This window comes from Pezoporus occidentalis, unplaced genomic scaffold, assembly GCF_034315485.1.
Source record: "Pezoporus occidentalis ecotype Australia unplaced genomic scaffold, CSIRO_AGI_Poc_V1 ctg49, whole genome shotgun sequence".
In the NCBI taxonomy this organism is placed as follows: domain Eukaryota; kingdom Metazoa; phylum Chordata; class Aves; order Psittaciformes; family Psittacidae; genus Pezoporus; species Pezoporus occidentalis.
In genome coordinates, this window is record NW_026915824.1 from 1,383,897 (window position 1) to 1,402,752 (window position 18,856).

The 18,856-nt window shown below is 37.6% G+C and overlaps 1 protein-coding gene across 1 annotated transcript in view; it reads left to right on the top strand.

Annotated features, from left to right (window-relative positions):
* COL25A1 (collagen type XXV alpha 1 chain) overlaps positions 1-18,856 on the top strand; it is a 299,864-nt gene that overhangs the window by 189,547 nt on the left and 91,461 nt on the right. Inside the window, exons 6-7 of the mRNA XM_062636654.1 lie at positions 9,838-9,864; positions 10,021-10,047. Of these exons, the coding sequence (XP_062492638.1) occupies positions 9,838-9,864; positions 10,021-10,047 (54 nt within the window). The remainder of the gene's footprint in view (positions 1-9,837; positions 9,865-10,020; positions 10,048-18,856) is intronic.

Genomic DNA, 18,856 nt, shown 5'->3' on the forward strand with positions numbered 1-18,856 from the left:
TAGTTCTTCTGCTAGCATTTGTTTGTCTTATTGTACACTATTTTTATGTGCTTTTATACTCATTGATTTTGAATAATTTAATCTGTGATTAAGGGTTGACACATCCCCATCAAGAGTGGAGTTATGACTTCAAGTCTTTGCCTGTTTTAGCAATGACTTGTAACTAGGATAGTTTGGAGACATTTGCCTAGTACTTGCAAGTTGCCTGAGATGGATTTGTTCAATGTAGCTTTTATCATTATTTTTGTTGGGTAGTTCTTGTGAAAAGGCTTGTTTGGGTACCAATGGGAGCCTGAAATGCACAAAAGCTCTTTAAGGGACTATAGGATGTGAAAGGGGGTGTGAAGGTGGAGAGAAAGAAAAGAAATAAGGGTAAGATTATCAGAGAAATATATGTTCATATTTCACTAAAATATGTTTTCCCCGAGCATTGCTATATCCTGAAGTTAAAAAAGTTACCTAGGTTGTGAAATAATTTCGTTGCTCTTTATCTGTGGAGGTTATACTGCAGTCTCAGAAGCCTTTCCCTTGGGCTATATTTTATGTGGCTATGGCTTTATACTAATATTTCACTGAAAAATGTTTCATTTTCTTTTAACCATTCATGATTTAAGTAATCTAACACAGTAGCATTTCATAGTAGAATTTGCAGACAACACGAAAAGAATATCTGAATCTTTCTTTGGCATTCTACTGCCTTGAATAAGCAAATGTATCCAGTAGTGAGTAGTAAAGTTTGGAGAATTAGAAACAGTGTATGTACAGGATGCCATGCTTTTTAAATGCTGAATGCAACTTAGGGCACTGCTGCTGAAACACATGTGGATTCAGCTCAGTAATGAATAGTAAATGCAAAAATAGTAAATATTCTTTGGTTTTGTGTGGTTATGATGTTTTTGTAGAGCTGTACCCTATGCAACACCTGTTAATGAAGTACATAAATCTTCTCCTTGACCTAGTTGCCTGTCAAAGGAGGATCAGCCTGGTAGACATTTGTATGTTATTTCTCCGCACATTAGTAATGGAGGCAGTCAAGTTGAAAGATCCAGAAGTTTTAGGGAGCTTGGAAGACATATTTCAATGACCACGGGTACTTCTCGTGTTGGTAGTGACTGGCAGTGGTGAATCTCCATTGGTCTGAAATTCTCCTCTTCCCTTACTTTGAAGTTCAAGCTGTCATCCTCATCAAAAATGTTCTTTTAAATCAAACAAAAAGGACCATATGAGTAAAGGATGCTGTCATTTCAGCCGAATTACCTATCAGGCTACTAAGTAATCAGGGAAGTACCAGAGGTGTTTGAAGCCACTATTCAAGCTTTAGGTAAAAAAATTACTGAAATGCTAGAATGTGAACTACTGTTTCTGAAAATAACAGGAAGTTAACTCCCAGTGAGGAGCTGTTTTCTTGCTAAGCCTCTAGGAATAAATGAGAGAGTTGGCCTCTGGATAAAAATCTACCAAAGGAAGTATAAAAAGTATTTAATGGTGTATTTTTTATCTCAAAAATCTGGAAAAAAGATTTTATGAGTTTGATTGACAGGAGGTGGATTTTTTTCTTTTCAATTTCTATTGCGCTGGGAAAGAAAGCCAGAATGTAGTTCCATGATCCCTGCAGTTTTATAAGCCCTAAATTCCACCAGACTATGTTGGTCTTCCTTTTAAGTCTTTTTCTTTTTTTTTTTTTTTTTTCCCAAGTTCTCATTTGATTTGGGAGCTTATTAATTACTTCCATAAAGCAGAACATTTTGATCAGGTTCAAGGCATCAATACCTTACGCATCTGCTCAGACACGGTGCCAGAAAGTTACCAGGCTTTTCGAGCAAAATAGCTGTATATTTATACAGTTTGCTTATTGGTTGCTTACTGGTACAGTCCTCATGGGTGAATACAGACAAATCCTCTGGAGCAGTACTGTGCCATTGTTATTCTAATAAATAGGGATAATTGGAAGCTTAAAAAGAGCTAGTTGTTTTTTCTCTTTTCTTTCATATCCCCTTTAATGTTCAATACAAAATAAAAGGTGTGAAGTCTGTGGCAATAAAAATCTGTTCAGAGCTATAATTTCTTTGCTGCTTCAGTAGTTTGACACAACAATAAATGCAGTTCTTCTGAGGAAAAGGTGAAGCAATCTACCTTGAAAACTCTTTGCACTCTAGTTCTTTTTAATGTAAAATTTGAAAGCAGCCCTTCATTCTTCTTTGTCTTCCAAACATGCTTTTTATAGTTGTTTAATTCATTGCTCCTTGAATTTCTCTGGCATCATTTCTGTTGACTGAATTGAATATTTATTAATGAAAGTAGAAGTCTAGTCAACTGCACTTTCTCTTCTTACCACATCTTATGAAATAATAAATCCTACCAAGAACCCTATGACTTATAAGAAATATAAGTTTTGTCTATTCCATAGCTACCATGTTATATATTAATTTTTCTGTCAGTCATGACAACTACTATTGTCAATGCTAATAGAGAAATACAGTCTTGTTTTTAAATTCCATCAGTTTACACATTCGACACATGTGAAGACATACACACTCCCATTGGAGAGGATATAAGAGGGATACATAAATCATCTGCTGCATAGTAGTCTAGTATAGAATGGAGTGGGACTCCAAGTGTTTATTCTTAAAGCAGCAAAAGGAAGAAGTAGTAGGGAGGTTTTGTGAATATAAAGGAGTTCAGAACAGCCTACATGAAATACTGGAGTATGAGGAGTTAATCTCAGTCTTGCTCTACATTTTAGCAGGTCATGTGATAGGACAAGGGATAATTTTAAAACTAAAAGAGGGTAGAGTTAGGCAGACTACAAGGAAGAAATTTTTTACAATGAGGGTGGTGAAACACTGGAACAGATTACCCAGAGAGGTGGTAGATGCGCCATCCCTGGAGACAGTTAAGGCCAGGCTGGATATGTTTCTGAGCAACCTGATCTAATTAAAGATGTCCCTGCTTATTGCAAGGAGGGGGGTTGGAGTAGATGACCCTGAAAGGTCTCTTCCAACCCAAACTATTCTATAAACCTAAGGCAGCATGTGATGCTTTTTTGAGTCTCAGGGGGATGTGTAATGAGACAGGGATCTGCTGGAAGACCGGTGGAAAAGAAGGAAGCATGAACCAGCCTGTATCAAAAAATTGTCATGGTTTTGGTATGTTTATAAACCAGGTATTAAACACTGAAACTTGTATTTTGTTACACTGTCCTTAAAAAAATATTTTAGAAATCACAGCTTGAACTCTAAAAACTCCTGAGGTTGGTTTGGATGTAACAGTAATAGTAAAAAAGCTCACTGTTCTGTCTGGTTTAGGAGTTTTGCTTCTGTAGGGCACACATCAGTTGTGTTTTCAAATAACTTCCTGCGGTTCTGAGCACTGGCCAAAAATTTGTGTGTTTCTGTCTTTTTGAGGTAACTAAGATTATGTGTTTGTATCTTCTTTGCACCTATGGTGTTACTGAAAATAGAAACTCTGGGTGTTTTCTTCTAAAATGAGAGACTTAGCAGTGTTAGATTTTCTCATGTCTGTTTTTATGTGCTGTTTTGCATGTTTAGTAGAGTGAGATTTCCTTTGTGGTGTTTTTGTACAGTATTGTGTCAAAACTCTAACATCATCAATAAATTTCTGCCTACCTAGCAAGTAGGAGAATAGGAAGATGCACTATAGACAGGGCAATTAGGGTTTAGATTCAGGAAATACATGTATTACAGTGCATTGAGCTGTGTGTGGTAGTCAGGAGGCTTTTGACTTCACCAGGAGCCATTTTCTTATGTTTAATAATGTGACAAGTTTTTCTGTCACCATATCTTTGGTCTTACTAGCGTTCTAGTAAGCAGCTACCAGATTCACAAGAAACTTAACAGTTGATTCAGACTATAGTTTTTGCTTAAATTCGTTCGTGGCAGTAGTAAAGATGATTCTTGATTTGTGATCCATTGCTCAGGCAATAGGTACATAGTCATACCCTCCGTACCATGGAATCTTTATACAACTATTTGTGTTGAGTTTGTAGGTTTTCAAAGAAAAACATTGTGTTTGTCTGTAGAAGGGGAGGAAAGGTGGGAGGATAGCATTACTGGTTAATCAAAGAAATCAAGTATATCAGAGAAAGGGATTTCCTCTTGCAGGTTCTTGCTCAGGCACTGAGCCTTATGCTTCTTCCTGCATACTGAATTAGTCAGCAGTGACCCCTTTGCAGTTTGTGATGCAGTCTGCTGATTTTTTTAAGCAACATTATAAAGTTCAAAAAAGCACCCTATCCCAATCTCAGCAAAGGCATTGCATGAGAAATGAATATATAAATTACAGTCTAAATGCTTTATTGATGCATTTTGGGTAGATTGTGTTCTCCTGCCCGCAGCTTATTGAACCTGTCTGATTTATGTGTCGGCATAAATCACTGACTTCTGAATATGGTTATATGAATTTAGGGCAGTATTCACTTGCAATTTACTTGTTGATGTGAATGTTAACTGAGCTGTTTATCTAGATTGTTATATATATCAATTTAATGTTTCTCATTACTTCCATTTACATAATGTTTATTAAGTCAGGCAAAGTATTGTGTCAAATATTCAGATTTCCTTTTCTCTGCCTTGAATATTGTAACAAAAATTTGAGAATATAAGGGGAGCAAAGGAAAGATTATTAAGAGTTTTTTGGGTGTTGGGTTGCGGATTTTTTTCTTTGTTAAGTTTTAACCATAGGTCAGTCATATCCCAGGGGAAGAATATGTAAAATAAAATTTCAGTGGTAGAAGCTGTTCAGACTTGCTGGAAATTCTTGTGAGTGCTTTTAAGATTGATGCAAGGTGAGATCTTTGCATTGTAAGCTAGTGTATGCACATACTGGCTGTAAATATGGCCAAATTCAGCAAATGCCAAAAACACATTGCTGAGTAGTTCAGGGATTGCACGGTGGATGCAAGACTAAAGTAAGGACAGGAACTTGGAAATAGTATTGTGTTTCATAATACTCTGTGTAACCTCTTATCTTATGATTCAGCATATCTGATTCTAATATTTTGTGGTAACTATAGGTTAGACTTGGGATGGTTGTTCCAGCAGGAAATTGTAATTTTTGAAAGTCATGAGCCAAATTTCAAAGAAATATAAGGTCAGACTTTTGTAACTGAATACTTTGTTGTTATGTGCTAAAACCACCTCTTACCCTCAAAATAGACTGTATGAATTGAATTAACTTTGGCAATGTATGGCATGTCATTTAGTTGTGAAAACATGATTAAACTAAGTTGGCAGATTAGTTTCTATTTTGAATTTGTCTGAATGACATTGGACTGTTTTTCTTTTCTGCTTGTCTCAATAAGGCTGCTATTCCCTTACACTGCCAGCTACACTCTTATTGTGGATGCTATAGCTGCTAGTAGGGATGAATGCCTTGTATGCTCTTTTATCCCAAACAAAAATGAAGGTTGAACCTTGCAAGTTATATTCAGTCCTCTAGCTGCCAGGTTGCCTTAACTTATGGCTCTTGTGGTTGAAATACAGAAAAGCAGTGGCCGTGTCTAATGGCTTATTATTAACTGTCTTCTGTGGAAGCTGTCTGATAGGAGTGGCAGAGTTTGACATCTCAGGTTCCTTAGGAACCTTGAAGGGGAATGGTCCTACTGGGATCTGGGACTGTCACAGTCCAACTGATTCTGCTTGTTTATCACTTTATGCCAGGCACTGGCAGGTCCTTTTTGCAGTGGAATCATATGGGTTGCCTAACATTTCACTGTAAATCTGGATTCCTATGTCTTGACTTTGAAGGTTTCTACAGAACCTAGAAATATTGCTGTTTCTTTGAACCCCTTCCTGAGAATCTCTTACTATTTTCAGTTCTACTCTGGAAGATGCTGGGAGAGTTTTGGTGAAGTCATGGTAGAAATGCCTGTATTACGGTTAAAGGCAATAGGAATACGGAGAGAACATATCTAAGAGAATTCAGATGATTTTGAATGTTTGCAAAACCAATATAAATCAAATATTGACTATTTAAGAAGTCCTCTGAACATAACTTTTCCAAAACTGTAAAGGTGGCAATGGCCACAAGGGTGGAATACAAAATCAGCAAATTTCAGGCAATGAATTATAAGATGCCTGCTGTGCAGAAAATCCTGCTGATCACAGCTAATCATAAGGGGAATTGTTTTCTGAATGAAGACCACAAGGGCTGGTCTCATGTTTTGCAGCACTGCATTCACTTGCTCTTCTATTTCTTGTACCCATATTCATAATAATGTAAAGACTTCATCAGAGAATGGAAATGGGATTTTGATAGCCAAAAAAAAAAAGTCACCTGCCAGTAATTTTGAACATAGCTGTTGAGTGGATTTGACCTTGATTTCAGCTTTGTTCTTGGCTGGCAGGTGCCTGGAGGCCTTTTGGTCTGCCTTAGAAGAACTTGTTTTAAAACAGTAGTATTTGTCGCCTAATTATGAATGCAGATATTGCACGTGTTTGTGATTTACAAGGCCTTGCTTATGTGAAACAGGCTATAAACTCTCCTTGGAAATGTATAGTAGTCTGGAGTAGATAATTACACTTTGAGAAAAGAGCCTCTGTTTCCAGTGAAAACACTGTAAAGTTATTTCAGAAATGCTCTGACCTCAGACGTTTCATATAACTTACACAAAATGCTTTCACATTTGTGCGGCAGCTAGCGGCTTGATCTCTGCAATCTCATAAACGAAAGCACAGAAGTCTCCCTGGGAAAAAAGCAGGATGTCTATGCTGTGGCCTACAAAGCTAGTGTTATTTTACTCACTCTGTTCTTTGTGTCTAGACGCTTAAACAGAAGAAACCTTGCCCTCCTTTAAACAAATCTTTCTCCCAATCACACCCCACCCCCGCAAACCCAGCTTTCCCTCAGATTTTTCTTTCTCCCTGCCTCCACTCAGTGTACACACACTAATAAATTCTGCAGTAAAAACCTTGGGAGAATTTCTCAGCACAAATGGAAAGAAGATGTCAAAGGCTGAGGATAGGAATTTTCTTTTTAAAGTTGCAAAAACAATAGAGAACAATTGAAACAATGGGGGAAGAGCCAGAGATGGGTGAACAAGCCATGACAGAATTACATTAACTTTCTTTTGCTGAAACCCCACTGGTTCTATTCACTAGCATCCAGAAGAGCTATTTTTGCTTGCAATTCTTTGCTTGTTTTCCAAGACTCTTGGTGGAAAGCAAAAGCATTGCAAATACAAGTGCAGAGAGAATTGTTCACACTTGCGAGAATGTTCACACTAGAAGTGCTCTTGTGGCCTCTTGAAAAGCTGTTTTTAAATTCTGGTACAATAAAGTTGTCAGATATTAATGAAGAATTTGTATGAAAAAATTGGGTGCTGAAGGATGACTTCAGAGAGAGTATAGTGTGTCACACTAGGGGAGAGCAAACACCAAGCAGTCATAGTTGCTGGCTTTGTCCAATAGAAAGAAATGAAAAGAAAACCCTGGATTTCTGAATATGATGTGGACAACCAGTTTTAAAAAAACTCTGCACAGAAAAAGAAGAAAAAAATTAATTGAGATATGTGATTTGGTCTTATAATAAACGTGTTTGGGTATGGATTGCTCTTTCAGAAAATTCTTAACAGAAGATATGCGAAGGTGAGGCAGGGACCACTTCTGCAGGTGTAAACAGCTGAGCATATTGCCAGCAGTTGTACCAGGAAGATGGTTTTGTAGCCCCTCAGATCTGCTGGCTGAATCTCATGTGAGCACGCTCTATCTTGTTTCTGTTCCAGTGAGCCAGCTTAGTTCAGGCAGCTGATGCAGTCTCTGCTTAGTTTCTACCAGCTGGCAGAGCTGTGGTAGGCATGCCTCAGAAAAGCTGTGAGCCAAAACCCTGCAGAAGTAGGGCTAACTCTGGGCATAAGAATGGCATTGAGCAGCTGGATGAAGGCAGTAGCAGTCCCACAACTGTGGCATGATCCAAAAGCCAACATCTGTCTGCAGTCTTGATCATGTCATGTTATCTGTAATTTCACGCTTAAGACCCAAGAAATAGGATTCTGACTGTAGCAGATAGGGGTCATGTTATTTGCAGTTTGCTGCCAGTAAGATATTCAGAGCCAGTAGCAGTCTGATAATTCAAGGAGATAGAATACATAAGCACAGCCCTTCACTTGTACTCAGTGTTCACAGTGAAAAAGGCAGAAACAGCCAGCATTGATTGATTCTACTTCTTCCCATTCTGAAGTTACTGTGTTACTGATGGTATGAGTTTGCAAATTTGCAAGATTAAAGACATATATGTGTACGTTTTAAAGTGGGCCTGCTGAAAATATAGTCTATGTAATGTCACATCCAAGTAAGTATGAGTCTGTAGACAGTGCTGCATGTAGTTTCCGGTGTATGTATATGAACATGTGCATTGGAAAGGGTCAATAAGAGTTAAAGTATAAAAAAAAATAGATGGAGACACCTTAAAGGTGCAGCAAGGTTGTATCCATTCATAAATTGTTTGGTTTACTTTGTTTTTAAAGAGGACAAGTTCTTGCAGAGTGGTGCAAAATTGATGGGATCATAGTTACCTGAGGAGACGGTTCCCATTCAGGTAGCACTGAGCACTATCCTTTGTAAAGGAGATATGGAGAAGTTAGGTAGCAGACTTGTTTCTGTGTGCTCTGCAGCTGACGGAAGACATGGCAGGCTATGGAAGGAGAGGCATATGTTTTAACTCTTTGGAAGATTTAGCAGCAGATGCCCTTCTCTGGCATGCGTCAGAAGCCCTTAAAAATAAGCAGAAAATTGGCTACAACGAGGATTCTCAAAAACTTGCATATGGTTGGTCACATCTTTAATACACAGCAGACTGACCTTCCTTCTATTTGCATTTATGTGAACCACATGAATTTTTACTAGTGTAAATTATGAAATGATTCAAACATGCTCAGCTCAACTAAGTTGCACTTGGTTATTTCTAATTGTCTTGCTGGTGGCAACCTTTTCTTATGCTGCATTTGTGCACATACACACACCCTCTCTCTGCTAGCTTGGATGGCTCCTTCTCTGTTTCCAGCTGCTTTCATACATACCCAGGTCCTTCTTTGTAATGAAACACCTGCATATCTTTCAGAAAAGAGAGGTAGAGTCTGCACTGTGTAAGCAGCCAGTTCTCTGCAGACTGCTAGTGCTTTTATTCACAAGATACTAACCTGAAAACTAGTGTTTTAGAAACCTGCTGGTAGCTTGCTGGAAGGTGCTTAATAAAAATGGAATAGGAAAGGACCACGCTGTTATGTGATTCTGTCACCTTACTGTTTGTCTGGTGGTAAGTAACAATAAATATTACTTCTGCAAATTCACGTTATACAAAGAGCAAATTTTGTCTAAAACACTTGAGACTAAACATCAACTTCAGCATTGCCAAAGATAGGACTGAAAACTCTACTTTTAGATTCCCGAGTCCATTTTTCTTTGGCAATCTAAGCCAGGGAGGGTGCCAAAATACATGGCAGATTTATATGTCTCTGAATTTATTAGATGCACTTGCAAAGAAGTTTTACAGTCTTAAAAAACATTTACTATCTGATAGGAGAAAAACTGTTGCTCGTAACTGGAATCAATAGAAGTTTTGCCATTTCAGGCATAGTTTTGCTTGTTGAAGTAGCCTGATTTAACACACAGGGTGAGCAAACTATTTGAGAAATAGCTACACAGTGCTATTATTAATACAGTGAAGAAGTTATCTCTGGAATAGCCCTGGCCTTTGGAGTGAAAAAAATTACAAGGACGTACATTGTTAGGAAGAACTTGCAGACTGTCACAGACCTGTTTCTTGCTGTGTCCCAGGACTTTGTCAGTATTAGTAATTCTTCTCTGCTTTTGTTTCTTTCAGGGCCCTCCTGGTCCAAAAGGCGAGAAGGTGAGTTGATGTACGGGTGACACAGATGAATGGAAAGCCCAGCATGAACTAAAGAGATCGTTTGTGTTGACGCAGTGTAATGTCAGATTATGTAAGAGAGCTGGGTAGCACACAGATGCTGTGTTAAACCTATCATCTCATCTTTCCACTTTGCAGGGAGATCAAGGTGATCAGGGCCCTCGGGTAAGCATCTTGAAAAACAATGTTACACTTCCCCTTGCTGAGTAGGCAATTAGTCTTTAGTGCAAAACTAAATTAAATACACTGTCTGAGCTAATTATGCTTATTAGCTGCCTTTACCCTGCATGTTGAAGTAAGTGTCTGCAGGACAGTAATACTGAACGTGACCAGATAGTGTCTGGGAAGATCTGAGTAACAGTAATAATGCATTCAAATACACAATTTTCATTATGGGTGGAAGCAGGTTTCACAGTGTTTTTGCTCTGCTGTACAAAAGCTGGCTTTCCTAACCAAACCTTTCAGTTTCCCCAGCAATGTTTTCGTGCCTTGCATGGGCTCCCACAATGCAGAGGGCTGGTGGGTTTCTAATAAATATACTTCCAGATTTCATGTAAAATGTGTCGAGTAATTAGTGAATTGTAAACAGATATCATGTATGCATGTATTAGCTCTTTTTCCTGACATGTCTGTATTTGATATTTTAATAATAATATCACCTTGTAAATACATTCAAACAGACCACAATTTAGCTGTGGAAATGTAAAGGTTCTTTTAGTTTTTAAATATGTTTATTTTAGCAGATCAGATAGATTGGCTGTGCCAGTTCATTCTTCTTTACATCTGTGCTTCATTAGAAAATATTTGGTTAATTGTTCTGATGATATAGTGATTCTCTTTGGTTACATGTTTATAAATCTCTGTAATGGCATGTTCCATGGATTTTCTTTTTTACTTTTTCTGCCAACAATGTTAAATGTTTTGAATTTGCAATTTTATTTTATTCTTCTGTTGTGTTTCATGTGTATTTCATTTGTAGTCAATAAGATTATCTAAAATCACAACATGCATTTATAGCTGAATTTGGTGTTGGTGCTGTCGGCTTTAATTACCTACAAAGGAGTTTTGTTATGTTTGGTAATATGACTGCACATTATAAAGGCAGAGGCCTGTTAGTGAACAGCTTTAAATATTATTTCAGTTGAAACACAAAAGAAGAATTAGAAAACTATTTAAAGATATAAAAAGGAAATAGAGACTAGCAATGTGAGTAGCGTGAATACACAGATTGAAGATTCTGAAGAATGTAAAAACTTTAACTTCTAAGTAAATTTAGTATCTCTCAGAAACTATGCTAGTCTGTGTATTTTGGCTAATTCTGTGATATGGCACCTTATGGAGAATGTGAGGGGAGAGAAGGCAGGGGAGTAGACCAGCACTTGTGGCTTAGGAGAGGATGCTCCATTCATCCTCTGACTGATGCACAGTCAGAAGTCTGTGCATAGGTACTTGTGCTAAGTGATCTTCTATTCAGAAGAACTGGTGTTTAGTTAAGAACAGGAGAGCAAATTTGACAAAGCTATAAGAAGGGATACATTAATAAATAAATATGGAATACTGTGAAGAGTATTACACAGCTGAGGATAAGAATCTGGAATTATGAGTATTGGAGAAGTTTCCAGAGAAAGAGAGGTCTGAATACAAAAAAAAAATGTTATATACGCAAGGGAAAGATGATGCTGTTTTCTCTTATGGTGGCATAAAATGGAGAGCAGAGGGCAGTTTTGGAGAGTAAGCAAAGGTGCCAGAGCCTCTACTGGTCCAGAAATCTTGGCAAAATATTGGACAAATGTAAGAAGTGGTTAAGAGTGTGCGTCTTTCAATCCCTGGGCTGGAAGTGTTGGCAATAGTAAATACAAACATGCAGGTTTGTTCACTGTTACTTTGCAGGTTGAACAAATGCAAGGACTGCTACACAGAGGCTATTGTGTCCCTCCTTGACAAGACAGCCCCCTATACTGGAGGGCAGTAGAATCTGTACTGGGCCATAAAAATGGTTATGGCTACACTGTAGTTTTGGTAAATCACTTGCAGCAAAAACCTTTTTTTGAAGTATATGGGTGTAGCTTAGGTAATTTGCTCAGTCTTGCTGCTTTTCCCTTTATCTTTTTTATGTGTGTTTGAATGTGTTCTGCAGCAGCCTCTTCTATTTGCTTTGCGGATTTCACAAGTAATAAGTACTACAAAGCCTCTGACCATTTTATGTTTTATGGTACAGCAGTTATCTCTTCTGATGACTGTCTTCAGGGTGAATCTGCTCAACTTGCTATGCCAGGGGATTTAGAATATAATAAATGGAAATTATATGTGCAAGCCAGTCATGCACCAAATAAACCCATTTAACCATGACTGGTTACCTTTGCACATAGTTTTCCATCACTGCCTATGTAAAATAAATGGGTTTGGAGGTAATACCATAACATATTGTTTTAGAGAAATATTGTACCTGAAAGTGACTGTGGGGTGGAATCAACATTTGGATTTCACAAGTTTGCAGACAGACTGACTACAATATCCAAAAGCAATAGACATTTTTAGACTAATTCAAATTTTACAGGCAAGGAGCCTGAAAGATTCTTTGGTTTGGTATTTTTACATATTAGTTTGAAAATTTTAAATCCTGCTGAAAAGAAAAATGCCCCAATTTAAAAAAGCCTTTAAAGATTTTGTAATGGTAGGATTGCAAAGGATAAATTGTCCAAGTATAGATTGTACCCTGATTACTGGAAATAGATCTTCAGAGGTGAATGTCTGGGAATGGAACAGCTAGTACTGAGTGTCTTAATCACTCTGTTCTCCTTGTATATATGACATAGTAAATATCTTCTGTCCTTTCATTCAGATACATGGGAGATTCCTTGCTTATGAGGTCTAGAAATCATCAGCTAGCAGTTGCCTTTAAATTGGTTTTGATCTCCGTACAATGAGAAACCATCCAGAAGCCATACTTATATATTTCCATAAAATTATTTTCTGTCTTTAATATGTTTAAGTAAATTTTCCTAACATCTGGATCTTCCCAGAACTGATAACATCTCTAAAATATCTTCAGGAGAAGAGAAAGTTCTAGAAAAGTATTCAGAAATTTATTTTATTGTGTTAAACTTTATCGACTTGAAGATTAAAAATTGACTTGTGTACTGTTAAAACAATGAGGTTCAGAGAGTGATGTTCTTTTTTATTTAACCCTTTCCCCTTACCTATTTTAATACATTTGCTACTTAGTTGCTGCAAACTAGGGAGAAATCATTGTTTTACAATAGAAATTTTGCAGGTTCTGTTCTGTGCTGGAAAATTATTTAAAAATGATCTAATGTTGACAGAAATGGCTTTGGATGCTGTCTGTTTACTGAAATAGCTCAATACAAGTGCGTGTGTAAATGTAAGCTATGTTTTTAGCTGAAGTATTGCTTCACTTGTATCATAATAGACACAACTTTTATAAACTGTCCCATGTTAAAAGGAAATTGAAGATATCCAAGCAGTACATTTTGACCCATTTTTATAAGAAAATTTCAAAAATTCTAGTTTTAAAATATGTACTATTATTAGTTAATAGTTTTCTATGGAATGTGTAATACATATATTGAGCCTTTTCCTGCTTCTACTGACAATTAATAGAAAACCTATATTCATGTCATTAGAATCAGTACCTCATCCATAATCAGATGATAGTAGTTACTGAGTGATGATTAAATTGTGATCATTAATTTTTCACCATCTTTTAAAGCTATCTTATTTTGTATTATATTTCATTTGAAGGTTAGCAATTTTTTTTCTTTTTTGAGAGGAACAGGTTTGCTTTGCAAAATAAGTAGTACTAGAAAAATTAATCTGATTTCTTGCCTTCAGGTTTTTGAAGGCAATGCTAATTGTAGCAAATGTAGGTAAGTCACTGATGTAATAGGAAGCAATGTTCCCAAACAGTGCTAATTTTTATCTTCATTCAACATCTCGTCAAAGCCAAAATGTATAGGTGTATAGTCAGAGTATTATGTTAATTAAATATAATTTTACATAATTTAAACATAGTCTGTGAATTTCTTACAGGACTGCAGTTGATGATGTTTAATTATATCATCATAAAGTTTCTCTAATTTCTATAAATACTACTAATTAATTTTATCTTTCTTAATAGAAGAACTGGGTAACTTTCATTAGCATAAATTAGCTAGGAACAGCTTTTTCTTTTTGGATTAAATACTCTTTAGTTTCATTTATATGAATATACTGTCAAAAACTCTGTAGAGGTAATGATATAGTGGTAGTATTTCCTTAAAGTGATATTCTTATGTATGTAAAAAAGCAAGTTATTCGTTTATTATGTGTTATTTCAGATGCATAGTACAAACACTGCATCACTTTAAATTCATACTTGAGCAGTATGATTACCCACATTGTTGTTTCTTCTGTTATTAATTGTCCTGTGTAAAACAAATTATAGTTCACATTCTAAACTATATTTAACCACTGTAAGAAGGCTAAAAGAAAGTTCATGGTTCCTTCTGTTAAATTTTACTAAAGCAGCATCATAGAGTAAACTGCTGAACATCTGGTTTAACACCTTTTTTTTTTTGCGAACAGTTAATCTAACTTTTGAGACTTTATTTCCTTATCTGCCAGAAGGCAACACGGGTATTTACCTTCTCTGTTCCTGGGACTAATTATCTGTTCTGCTTCACTAGTATTAGGCTGTTGCGGCTCCCCTGTTTTCCATTAAGCTGAAACTAGGATAACAAATTGGAGCAAGGTAACTTTGAGTGCTGTAACAATAAGACCTTAGGAAAGAGCTCAGACTGCAGTGGTTTCCAGCTTCATCTGAAGCAGTGGGACACTCAAATGAAAGGAGGATGTGCCTCCTTTCAGAGTTCACAGGAGTGTCCTTTTGGCTGTGGATGACTCTCTAGGGCCAAACTATGCCTTTGATGTTCAGCTCCTGGGGTTTCCCTGGGGAATGCAGAACAGCTGTGACACCCTCTTAGAGTGCCACATACACACTCCCAAGATGAGGATGTTGTCATTCCTGTCTTAAGAGCTAGTTGGTGCGTGTCTTCACTCACCACCACTTGGTTTGCATCCTGCCCCCTTTTAGTAGTGCCAAAGGAATGGTGAGGAAGGAAGTCTCTGTACATCCTGTTCCTTTTTCTACAGCCATGTCCTGTGACTGACAAAACATCATGTAGTTGTTTTAGCTCAAGCTGCAGCTGTCACGCTGCAATACTGAACACTTGAGTTAGACCAATTTGATTGAAAACAACTCTTTAAAAACATTTCATCCGGTCTTAATGAATATCATAGAAGTGAACGACTTACCTGCATTGCACAACTGCAATGGTTATGTAATTTGAAAAGAAACGTAAGCCAGGACAGAAGATTTTTGGTGTGAGAACTAGCTTGGTTTGGGGGAAGACCAGCCCATCTTGAAGTTAAGATTGTCTTACCATTAGTTTCAGTGAGAAACTACCATTAGTTTCAGTGAGAGTAGGGTCTACCATTAGTTTCAGTGAGAGTAGGAGGTTTGCCTTCAGGAGGGAAGGCGATATATATTTTGCATATGATCACTCATCAGAACTTGTAACTGAGTTGCATGGAAAAGATATTTCCCTCACTAAAAATTCATCTAATGCTAGGACCAAAATAGAAAAGTTCTGGCGTTTTCCAGTTTTGTTCATTTTGAGTGCAGTTTCAGGTAGAGTTTACTGTGAAAATAGCATTTTCACATTATAGTCACATTATAGAAAATAACACTTTTATAGTGACCTGTTTGTGCTAGTTCTTAAAATTACATTTTTTATTATTTTAATACAAAGTCTGAATCATTACATAATGTATTCCAAATAAAGCTCTTTGCTGAATGATTGCCTAAGCAAAAAGAAATTTCTGGATCCTTGTCCTCTTTGGGTGCACTGTTTTAGTTAGCAGATTTGCTGATGGAGAAAGCAGCAGCTATGATAAAAGGGGTTATATAAAAGAGCTCCTGCTGAGAGTCCATGGCACCGTACAGGGTGATACCGACCACTGAAGGTACAATAATTAGCTGCAGGACTGGTGCTTGGTCTGAAGGATTAATTAGAACTGGAGGTGATGTTGGGGGGAGGTAAAGCAGCCATAAAGAGTGTCAGGATCACTCTGGCCAGAAGCCTGTGTGATTTGATGTGAAATAGCAGCAGCTGGCTGTAACCTTAGGAAGTGCAAGTGAACAGCAGGTGGTAATTCCTGTCTCATTTACCATGTCTTCAGAGGAACACGTAAGCTTGTGTTTATTGGCAGGTCAGAAGGAAAATCCTAAGGACGACTGTGACATTTACTATGCTAAGTAAATGCAATAGTAAAAATTGAGTGTATGTAGCATAGTGTAAAACCAGAAATGCTGTTGCTTAATTTTCTTACACTTGCCATAGGACAAGGTTATGATGACCTTATAATATTGATCAATGTTGATCAATGCACAAAGTGGAATGTACCTGAAAAATCTCGGACTGCTAGTAGAAGTCACATCTTTGAAGGCTGTGATAATGTAACAGAAGAATTATTTATACTAAGTGAAAAATCATATGATGTTCTGGCATCTTTCAGTTTTCTCCGTAGCTATTGTCTGGGGACAAGTAGGCTTTATCGACGTTTCCAGGCAGGTAAGCAGGGCAGTGCATTATGAGGCCTGTTAGCCTCCTCCAAGCATCCTGTTTTGCTTGGCATTTGGGCAAAAATTGCAGTGAGGCATGCAACAAGTGTGCTAATTTGGAAATTGTAACCAGCTAGCATTTCAGAGTGAGCTTGAGTTGCTGTCAGCAGAGGAATTTAGTGGGCCAGTGGTCGCTGTTGATCACTGTAGTGTTTTGTATTCTGTGAGGGCCTCCTAGGGTGTAGAACAAGAGCCCTTCCTATGTGTAGTTCAAGAATCAAACCAAATAAAGAGAAAATAGAGTAGCTTTGAATCCATCATTGAGAACAGCTTTAGATAGAGAAAAAATAAAACAGATCTAAGGGATATTTGGGGTTATATTTATAGCAGAGTGACAGGACAAGAAGAGAACTCATTTTGTGGGGAGGATAGCTCTTTTTATGCCTTTTTCAAAACTCATTGTGTGCCAACATTATCTTTCATGGATGCCAGAAGATGCAGTGCCCTCTAAAGCCTCTCACACATGCAAAAACTATGCACCCATTATAGTTTCTTTGCTGGGTTCAATTTAATATTCCTGTGTTTCTGGCTGTCTCCAAATATGCGTGTTTTACATATGGGGAGATAATTCAGGTCCAAGGTGGCACTGCATGTCTCTGACCTGTGAATCTCAGAATGTATGAGATTATGACTGCTTTAGTCAAAGGAAAAAAAAGCTTTGTCCTACTTAGGAACAAGCTGAAAGATGTTACTAAGATGCTGATGGAAAAATGGAGCTTTCCCATTTTCTCGTATGTTGTTTATGTAGGCAGGAAACTGCAGCACTGATAGCTACTCTTGAACTTGTCTGTGTGGTATTGGGAAGTACTGAGAATGCTGGGGCTGAACTGAGAAGTGCTCTATATAAATGTTTTTGTGTGGAGCTACACAAATCTTTTTAATTTTTTTCATTTTTTTTCTCAAGGAAAAAAAAGAAATCTTTCATGGCAAACCACTACATTTTCCGATTAAACTCCTTTCTTAATTAATTCTCAGCTCTACCTTTTTCAAGGTAGAATATGAGTTTTGAGTTTCCACTTCTTAAAATGTCAGATTGAATATATACTGCTTTTAGAGGTAACTGAAAATTACTGTGCTGTAATCCTAAAGGCTGAGGAGTAAAAATGAAGTTGTTGAAAGATTTTCTGTTTTTCTTTTTTTTTATAAATGAGACTTAAAATGTATTGCTTGCTACACAGATTTAGTCCTTTTGTAGGTTTCTTGTTTGTACTCATTTCCATTACATGGGTATTGTAGCTTTATCTAGAAAAGGAATGGACCATGTGCACAGCAGGGCTAATGAGTCACAGATGTAAAGATTCTGGCAAGTTACTATCTTAATAACTTATATCCCATAATAAGAGAATTGCAAATTTGATACATCTGTTTTCTATATTATGTATCTCTCCTGTCTTAGTACTGTCTCAGAGTGAGTGAGTTTAAATGTTTGGAGTTTTAGCCTTTTTGGGGGTTATTTTTGTATTTGTTTCTAAAGATGAGATTTCTGGTCACCAAGCAATGCAGTTAGCCACACCACTGTTCATTAGAACAAAAGAAGAAGGCTTTATGGGCTCCACTGACAGGGTCTAAGCTTTCTGATCATGGGTATATATCAGGAATGAAGCTAATGAAGGTGTTAGTGAAAGGACGTCCATGCATCAGAAAGTTACTCGTCCTTTTCTGTAAAGACCAATGCGGTCTTTGTGATCCAGGTATTCTCTGATATGATGCATGTGGCAATGAATAGAGCTAATATTTGCCATGCTGAGAGAACCTGCTGCAGCTGGGAGACCTGGCAGACTGCCGTTGCCTGTGGTGCTCTCCACCAAGCCATCTGGGCTGCAAAGGGCTCATGCGCTGTGGCAACATGGTTTGCCCCAGCAGAGTTTTCATGCAGGATTTCCTGGAAGCCACCTTATCTGGCAGACGGAGAGAGGCTTTCCTTTTTGAAGGTGTCAAGCTGCAACCCTACAGGCTTACACTCCAGGCCTCATAGGGGGGCTGTGCCACCAGTTGTGTGCCCATGCTCTCAGTGGTGGCATGTGTCTGAGCATGCATGCAGGGAGCCTAAAGCTACCACACTGTATTTTATTCTGTGTTCCTCAGCCTGATGCCTCTTTTCAGACAGTGTGCTATGCTAAAGACAAGGAGAAGACTTGGGGATTTCTTTCTTTAGGAGTTCACTGCTCAACTCTATAAGGTTTCAGCTTTATCAGAAGCTCTGATTCACACCCTACAAAGCAACACAAGAAAGGTGTTGAACTGAGAGTAAAATTCACCTCTTGTCACAACAGGCCATGATTACCACACTCC